The 9,290-nt window shown below is 37.8% G+C and overlaps 1 protein-coding gene and 1 pseudogene across 1 annotated transcript; one reads left to right on the top strand and one right to left on the bottom strand.

The window, feature by feature from the left end:
* The first annotated feature begins 1,532 nt into the window (after nucleotides 1–1,532).
* On the top strand, nucleotides 1,533–2,468 carry LOC138833569 (olfactory receptor 9G19-like). The gene has a single exon (XM_070031849.1). It carries the CDS (start codon nucleotides 1,533–1,535, stop codon nucleotides 2,466–2,468), a length of 936 nt encoding a protein of 311 aa, XP_069887950.1.
* Nucleotides 2,469–4,629: 2,161 nt separating this feature from the next.
* Nucleotides 4,630–8,534, bottom strand: LOC138834139 (olfactory receptor 9G4-like; annotated as a pseudogene).
* Nucleotides 8,535–9,290: the final 756 nt, after the last annotated feature.

Genomic DNA, 9,290 nt, shown 5'->3' with positions numbered 1-9,290 from the left:
ATATCCAAGGACTTGACTTAAGATGTCTACACATGTATAGCCAATTCTGCAAGCACTATTTGTTGAAGAGGCTGTCTTTCTTCCATCTGATGATTTTGGCTCCCTTGTCAAAGATTAGGTGGCCATAGGGCTGTGGGATTAGCTCTAGGTCTTCATTTATTCCATTAGTCCTCAGGCCTGTTCATATGCCAGTAACAAGCTGTTTTTATAATTATGGCTTTATAATAAAGTTTGATGCTTGGTATGCAGAAGGAAGAATCTCTGGAATGTAAGATATTCTAACCTTTATAGAGAAAGAACAAACCGATATTCAAAATAAAACCAAGAAACAAGGGAGTAGGTAACAATATTCAACAAGAAATGCACGCATTGCCTTACTCATGTAATTTTAAACCCTCTGTACAGGATCTTCACAATAAAATAATTTTTTAAAAGATAAACTCTATAACACATACAAGAAACAACCAAAAGCCCTAACTTAAGGTGAATAGGTACTAAGGAGAGGCTGGAGAAGGAAGCTAAAGAAATAGGAAATATATTTAACAGAATCCTAGCAGAGAACTTCCTTAATATCCAAAGGAAATGCCCACTGAGGTCCAATAAGCCTTTGGAATCTCAAACAGACCAGACCATTACAGGATATCACATTGCCACATTTTAATCCAAACAGGATGAATAGAGACCAATGCAAGGATCCTTGAAGATCTCAAGGAAAAAAGATCAATCACCTATAAAGGAAAATCAATCCAAATAACTTAGACTGTTTATTTTTATGTTATGTAAAAAGATAGGTTAATTTGCTCAATAAGTTGATTAACTCAAACTTCACCCAGATTTTCTGACCACCATCTTCTCTGGAAATATGAGATGTATCAAAGTTTTCTTCAGAGTGCTAGATGTGAAAACAACCTCTGTCATTATGGAATAAGACTATGTCATTACTCTCTAAACTACAGAGACCTTCTGAGTTTATAGAATGTTTATAACTTGTTCTTTTCTAGCTGAAAAAATGGAAAAAGCGTCTTTTTGTTGTTTTCTATATGTCTGAATTCGGTTGATTTCTGGTATGTTACTATCCCTTCATCCAGTTTTTTCCTTAATGCCATGGCATATATAACGAAAGTATTTCCCGATTCATATATTTTTTGTTTTACAAGCAGGAGACATAGGTCCAAAGATGGTCCTGAGAAAAAGAGCACAAAACTTTAGTCAAAAAACATAACTAAAACAGAAAATGATGAGGGTTTATACCTCACATGATAAAGCACCTGCCTAGTATATGCAAACAGTTCAAACACCAAAAATAAAAGTTCACCTGAGGTAAAACAAAAAAAACCTATTAAAAATTAGCCATTCCAATTTCATTATAATCAATGTATTAAACTCAGAAAACTTCTACAATTGCCCAAAGCAGGTAAGGTTCCTGATTAATATTCTCAAATCTCAAAGACTGAGCATGCAGAATACCCTCACTTTCTGTTGATTAAAGCAGTGAAACTCTTCTCCATCTGCAGATCCAAATTCTGCAAGGCATGGAGAGAGGCAACCATTCAGTGACAGAGTTCATCCTGTTGGGCTTCACAACAGACCCTGTGATGCAGCTGGTCCTGTTTGTCCTCTTCCTCGGAGTGTACTGTGCAACCTTGCTGGGAAACACCACCCTCATCGTGCTCATCTGCAATGACTCCCGGCTCCACACACCCATGTATTTCTTCATTGGAAATCTCTCTTTTCTGGATCTCTTTTATTCTTCTGTCTACATACCAAAGATTCTCCTGACTTGCATTTCTGAAGACAAGAGCATCTCCTTTGCTGGCTGTCTATCTCAGTTCTTCTTTTCTGCGGGCCTAGCTTACAGTGAGTGCTATCTATTGGCTTCTATGGCTTATGACCGCTATGTAGCCATTTCCAAGCCTTTGCTCTATGCCCAGGTCATGTCAAGGAGATTGTGCATCTATTTGATTCTATACTCCTACACAGGAGGTTTTTTGAATGCAACAATCTTAACCAGCAACACATTCACATTGGATTTTTGTGCTAACAATGTGATTGATGACTTTTTCTGTGATGTTCCGCCTCTGGTCAAGTTGGCATGCAATGTGAATGACAGCTACCAGTCTGTCCTCTACTTTCTCTTGGCCTCCAATGTCATCACCCCTGTGCTGCTCATCCTGGCCTCCTACCTGTTCATCATCGCTGCCATCTTGAGGATCCGCTCCACCCAGGGCCGCCTCAAGGCCTTCTCCACCTGCTCCTCACATCTCATCTCTGTCATCTTATACTTTGGCTCCTTTCTTTACATTTACTCTCGGCCAAGTTCCAGCTACTCCCTTGAGAGGGACAAAATGATTTCTCCTTTATATACTGTGTTATTTCCCATGTTGAATCCCATGATCTACAGTCTGAGGAACAAAGATGTCATAGAAGCCCTGAGAAAACTCTTCAAGCTTGCACAGACCGAAGTCTAGATCCATTCGCTGGCCTTTCTGAAGATCAGTACTAAATGATAAAAAGCTACTGGAGGGAAGGTTGGGAACTAGGGTTCACAAAATAAAACTCTATGAATGAAACTTTAGCTGAAAACATTTTTGTGTTCATTGATTTGGTTTAGAGATTAGACCATAGTCCCTACTATTAACTGTAAAACAAATACCATTTTTCAAAAGCATTTTTAGGTTTTAATGCAAAATAGAAAACTATGGTACATAACTTGCATCTAAAGTATTCAATATTCTTTTCTGCTCTCTCCCAAAGTTAAAGAAGTTATATTCCCTACACTATTACTCTGATGGAGATGTGAATCTGTTTGATTATTGGCATTTGAGGAATATATCCTAAATTTTGTTAGCTCACAGGGCATCCTCAGTGATAGACTAATGTAGAATGTCAAGATTGCTTCTGTGAGAAGAGAGAAGGAAATGAAGTATAGGAAAACAGCAGCAGGTAAGAAGAAACATGAAAGAACCAGTACTAACACAAAGGGCTCAGTGACCAGAACAATTTGCATAATATTTATTTCTAATTTTATTGACATTTTAATGAGCTCTTTTCATAAATTACAATAACCAATTGACAATAAAAATCTGTCCTCTGTGGTATCATCTTCTCATTTGTAAACTTTGTTATATCCCTCCACTTAGACTCTTGTAAATTATATTGAAGAAAATAGCAACAAAACCTGCTATATACTGACAATAATTCCAAATTGTTTTGACTTTCATTTTTCTGTAGCTCAATTCTTCCGTTAGCATCATACTAGGATTGGATTTAGGAATGACTTATCTCTCTTGAACGTAAATCAAAAGATTCTTCAAAATCATTGTTAGAGTTCTCCCAAAGTAATACCCCAAACCACCACAGTGAGAACTTGTTGGGGATCCAAGAAAAAAATAGGTAACTAGCAGGTTGATCAGTGTGTAGCATTTTCCCAGGGAAGTAACACACAGATGGTTTGCAGTCAAGGATTAACAAGATAAGAAATGATCTACCAAGTTGACATGCTCTAACCTACCAATGGAGGAGTGGGTTACTGAGTTCATATGAAGCCTGAATGTACGTAACTCAGAGCCAGGTCTAAATTCATTTTGTTTAGCAACACAGTTTGTTACTTGTTGTTCCAGGAAACAGTCTAAATTATTTTGATTATTCTTGGTGAAGGTTCTTGAAGCACAGTGGGACAAAGGGTAAACCAATTCAGATACTTATTAGACACTATGTTAGAATGAACTGTACAGGTTGGTGGGGGAAGGGCTCTGGGAGGGGTAGGGGGTGATATCCCTTGGGAAAAAAGTCATTACCTGATTAATCTAACTGTAACCCCTCTGTTCATCACCTTTACAATAAAATTTAAATTAAAAAAGAGAAACTTGCAACTGGCTGTGATATGAAGTTCTAGGTATTATATTATATCATTCTTGGTCAGGACAAATAGAAAAACACAGGGCCATAGGAATAGACATGGTTGTTACATATTCTTTGTTTCATATTGTTAGAATCTACCTTTTTCAGGTACCATTGATTTAGGCAAGTAGGAATAGTTCTCTCTGGAATACACTGTCTTCCTTGGAGAGAACATATTCTTCTGGGTGAGGCACACCCCTAAAAACACATATAACTTTATGGATTTATAACAGGTTCTGTTGTTACTCTTTTGTTCTGTAATCTAAACAACTACCGAACACATCACTTCATGTTATGTTGATGCAGGAGGCACAAATATGGTCCAGGATTTCCCAAAATCTTGAAAAAGATTCCAAATCTACTCTTCAATCAGTGTCACTTACTCATCTAACTTCTGCAGCTCAAACTCTATCCTAAAAAGTGTGTGATTTCTTTTTTCCCTCATCACTTCCATCTAAAATCCAACATGATGATTTTTATGAAAAAACTAGTTCTTTAAAGAGGGAATATAATATTTTGAAGCCCCTTCCAACAGCCTTAAAAATGGATCATATCACAACAAAAATACTACTAATTCAAATACCATTGATCAGTATCTTATTATTTACAGAATCGCTTCTTGAAATGAAATGAAATACATGAATGTTTGCAAGAAAATTAATCCATAAGTTATTGGACAAAGGTAATAACAGCATTCACCAAAAACAATAACGTTCATGGTCGTATGGTTTATATAGCTTTCCTAAAAGCCTTTTTGATGTCCTTGTTTCTTAGGCTGTAGATGAGAGGGCTGAGCAGTGGGTTGATCACAATGTAAAACAGGGCACCCATTTTGTCTTTCCCCAGGGAATAGGTGGAACTAGGCTTTGAATATATGAAGAGCAATAATCTATCATACATTGGAATTCTTTGCTTCCATCAAAAAGAATGACACACCCCATTTGTTAGGAAATGGAAAGACTTGGAAAAATCATGCTAAGTGAAGTAAGCCAGATCCAAAGATATATAGGTCCTATGGTTTCCCTTATAATGCAATAATTCGAATATGTCTAGGATAATCTTATCAGATGAGAAGAAAAGCTCAAAAGCTATGTATGTATGACCATATAAGATGATACTGGGGGGGGGAGGATTTGAGGGAGGCAGGGGGAGGATGGGAAGGGATGGGAAGGGGAAACAAAGGAGGAGGCTACAATGCTTGATAAGAAATGTACTCATTATCTTGACCATGTAATTGTAACCCCTCTGTATATTTTCACAATGAAAAAAAACTCCAAAAAAAGATGATACTAAACTAAATGAACCCCAAGATGTGGACACAAGATGTTTTTCTTTGTTGTTGTTGTTTTTAATGTACTGTTATTTTTTGGTTTCCTTTTTATGTTCCTTCCCCCTATGGTAGATGCCTTGTTGTCACTGTATTGGATTTTGGTACCCTGCATTTTGTATATACACTTATCTAATTTGGGGAGGGGAAGAAGAATAACAAAATGCTGAAATAAGGACACAGGAGGACCCATTGCAACAATGAGACTCACAAGACACTATGTTGGAAATGAACTTTACAAATTGGAGCGGGGCTAGGGGAGGGTGGAGGAGAGAGGGAAGAAGGGAAGGAAGAGTGGGTAGCAATGCTAGACAAAAAATTTACTCATTACCTTACTCATGTAACTGTAGCTCCTCTATATAGCATCCTTATAATTAAAAAAAAAAGTGTGACCGAGTTGAGGTGGGAGAAACAGGTGGAGAAAGCCTTGCGCCTTCCCGAGGCTGAGCGGATCCTCAGGATAGCCAGCAAGATGTTGAAATAGGATATGAAGATGGCGAGAATGCTAGAGAGCACTGTGAAGCCCACCACACCCAGGAGACTTTTTCATAGACCCGTGTGTCTGTACAGGACATTTTTACCAAGGGTGGCGCATCACAGAAAAAATGGTCAATGACATTTTTCCCACAGAAACTCAGCCGGAAAGTGTTGGCAGTGTGGGCGATGGCATTCAAAAACCCTCCTATGTGAAGTCTTTTGAGGAACCTCCATACTGCTTTCCAAAGTGGTTGAACAAGTTTACATTCCCACCAACAATGAAGTAGGGTTCCTTTCTGTCCACATCCCCTCCAGCATCTGTTGTTATTGGAGTTCTTGATTTTTGCTGTTCTAACTGGAGTGAGGTGATATCTCAATGTTGTTTTGATTTGCATTTCTTTTATGGCTAGGGATGTTGAACATTTCTTCATGTGTCTATTGGCCATCCTTCTTTCTTCTTCAGAGAAGCTTCTCTTTAAGTCTTTCGCCCACTTATTTATTGGGCAGTTGTTTCTTTGAGGATTTGTTGTTGGGTGGTTTAATTTTTTGAGTTCCAAGTATATTTTAGATATGAGACCCTTGTCCGTTGTATGGCTAGTAAAGATCTTCTCCCAATCGGTGGGTTTTCTATTGATCTTGCCAGCTATGTCATTTGCCCTGCAGAAGCTCTGCAATCTTATGCAATCCCATTTGTCCAACCTTTCTTTGATTTGTTGTGCTTCCGGGTCTCTATTCAGAAAATTTCGACCTGAGCCAAGGAGACCTAGGGTTTCTCCTATTCCATCCTGTAATGTTTTCAGAGTGTCTGCTTTGAGTTCAAGGTCTTTGATCCATTTGGAGTTGATTCTGGTGCAGGGTGATATATAAGGATCTAGCTTTAGTTTTCTACATGTAGTTAACCAATTTTGCCAGCACCATTTACTGAAGAGGCTGTCTTTCTTCCATTCTATTGTTTTAGCTTCCTTATCGAAGATTAGGTGGCTATAGGTCTGTAGGTTCATTTCTGGGTTTTCAATTCTATTCCATTGGTCCTGAGGTCTGTTCTTATGCCAATACCAAGCTGTTTTGATTACTATGGCTTTATAGTAGAGTTTGAAATTTGGTATTGATATTCCTCCAGCAGTGTTCTTTCCGTTGAGGAGCGTTTTTGCTATTCGGGGTCTTTTATTGTTCCATATGAATTTTTGGATTGCCTCCTCTATTTCCTTGAAGAATGAGGGTGGAATTTTGATAGGTATCGCGTTGAATTTGTAGATAGCCTTGGGAAGTATTGCCATTTTCACTATGTTAATCTTGCCAATCCAGGAGCATGGGAGGTTTTGCCATTTTTTAAGTTCTGTGTTGATTTCCTTTTTCAAGATTTTAAAGTTTTCATCATAGAGGTCCTTCACTTCTTTGGTTAAGTTAATTCCTAGGTATTTTATTTTTTGTGGGGCTATTACAAATGGAGTTGCTTTCCTAATTTCAGCCACACTTTTCTCATTGTTGGCATATAGAAAAGCCATTGATTTTGGGGGGTTAATTTTATAACCTGCTACTTTGCCAAAGTTTTGAATCAGCTTGAGTAATTTGGGAGTGGAGTCTATGGGATTCTTTAAATACAAGATCATGTCATCTGCAAAGAGGGAGAGTTTTATTTCTTCTTTCCCTATTTGGATCCCCTTTATGTCTGCATCTTCAATCCCACTTTTGGGCATTTACCCAAATGTTTACAAACAAGACCACACTAAAGCTACCAGCACAACTATGTTTATTGCAGCATTACTTACCATAGCTAAGATATGGAACCAACCCAGATGCCCCTCAGTAGATGAATGGATCAAGAAAATGTGGTATATATACACAATGGAATTCTATGCCTCCATCAGAAAGAATGACATTTCCCCATTTGTTAGGAAATGGAAAGGTTTGGAAAAAATTATATTAAGTGAAGTAAGACAGGCCCAAAGAAGCATAGGTCCCATGGTTTCCCTTATTTGCAATATCTAGTATAGGTATGAGTCAAGCGGAAAAGGTCAGATAATGTGATGCTAGGAAAATGAACCCTTAAATATGTATTTTAATGTTTTCGTTTCTTTCATGCATGTATTTCTAATGCATTTATAAGATTATTTCTTTGTTGCTTTGTATGTCCCTCCCCCACAGTGTAACCCCCGTTTTCACTATATTTGATGTCAGTATAACATGTGGAGTAGATGGGGACAAACAAGTCGTTTAAGGATTCAGGTGGACCTGTTGCAACAATGAGAAGTACAAAATGTCATGTCAAAACCAGCTTTACAATGCCGGTGTGGGGGGGGGGGGGAGGGGGGTATAATTGGGTGGGGGGAGGGGGGTAAAATTGGGTGGGGGGAGGGGGGAGGCGGGGAAGGGAAGTGAAGGGTAAACAAAGGAGGAGGCTGCAATGCTTGGTAAGAAATGTATCCATTATCCTGCCCATGTAATTGTAGCCCCTTTGTACAGTATGTTCTCAAATAAAATAAAATACAATTTAAAAAAAAAAAAACCCTCCTATGTAGGAGCCTGCAACCAGCCCAGTACAGAGAGAAATAGACATGGTGGCTGAATAAAGTAATGGACTGCAAATGGCTACATAGCGGTCATAGGACATGGCTGCCAGAAGATAGCACTCCGTAAAGGATTCCAATGAAAAAGTACATAGAAGTATGCAGCTGAGAATCAAACTAGGTGAGGATAACAAGTCCTATTCCCTGACAAGGTTAACAAGTAGATTATTAAAATATTCCAAATAGAATCAGCTGCCAGTGTGGATCTGTGGAGAAGCCCAGCAAGATGAACTCAGTCAGGATGGTTGATTCCTTACCTCCATGTCCACAGAGGAAAAAGCCTGATTATATTTAGGAGAATTTAAATAAAACACTTAGTGATTTTTACAATTGAAGCAAAATAAGTATATTTCAATTAGACCAACAATGTCTAAGAAATAGGTGTGATTTTATTTCTTAGTATACACAATTATAGATCTTTTAGTCAGTGCCTTCAAAAGGCCATAGGAATTGGAGTTAAAATGACCCTGCAATGAGAGGATTCACTTAGCATTGGCATAAGGCAAGTTGTTTAACATTACTTTCTTTCATTTTTCCATATTATTTACTTTTTAATTATATTGGATACTTGAGCATTTGTACAGTTGTAAATTCTTTTTTTCTTCTTACACTATCACAGCTACATGAACATGATGCTTTTTTATGTTGGCTATTCATTCTACTCCCTCCACATTTCTAGGATGACCAAAAAATGTTTTTTGCTGATCATTAGTAGATCAGATTTAAATTCATGTATCAAGAGTGTAAGCGAAGAATAGCCATGGTTATTTTGTGCTGTCTTCTTTGACATAAATGGAGTGAAACAAAGGAGGAGGCAATAATGCTTGATAAAAAATGTACTTGTTACCTTGCCCATGTAATTGTAACCCCTCTGTATGGTATTTTCACAATAAAAAAAGGAGTGAATCTTTTGATGGCATGTGCTACGAATTCAGATAAAGAGTCAAGAATAACTTACATACATTCTCTTCTGTGATATTCACAGTCATTAGAAAAGCTCATTAGATCAAGAGTAAATA

The sequence above is a fragment of the Dipodomys merriami genome, unplaced genomic scaffold (genome assembly GCF_024711535.1).
Source record: "Dipodomys merriami isolate MVZ:Mamm:240054 unplaced genomic scaffold, mDipMer1.0.p SCAF_21, whole genome shotgun sequence".
Taxonomy (NCBI): domain Eukaryota; kingdom Metazoa; phylum Chordata; class Mammalia; order Rodentia; family Heteromyidae; genus Dipodomys; species Dipodomys merriami.
The sequence above is the reverse complement of the archived record's forward strand: the minus strand, read 5'-3'. Positions and strand labels throughout refer to the sequence as shown.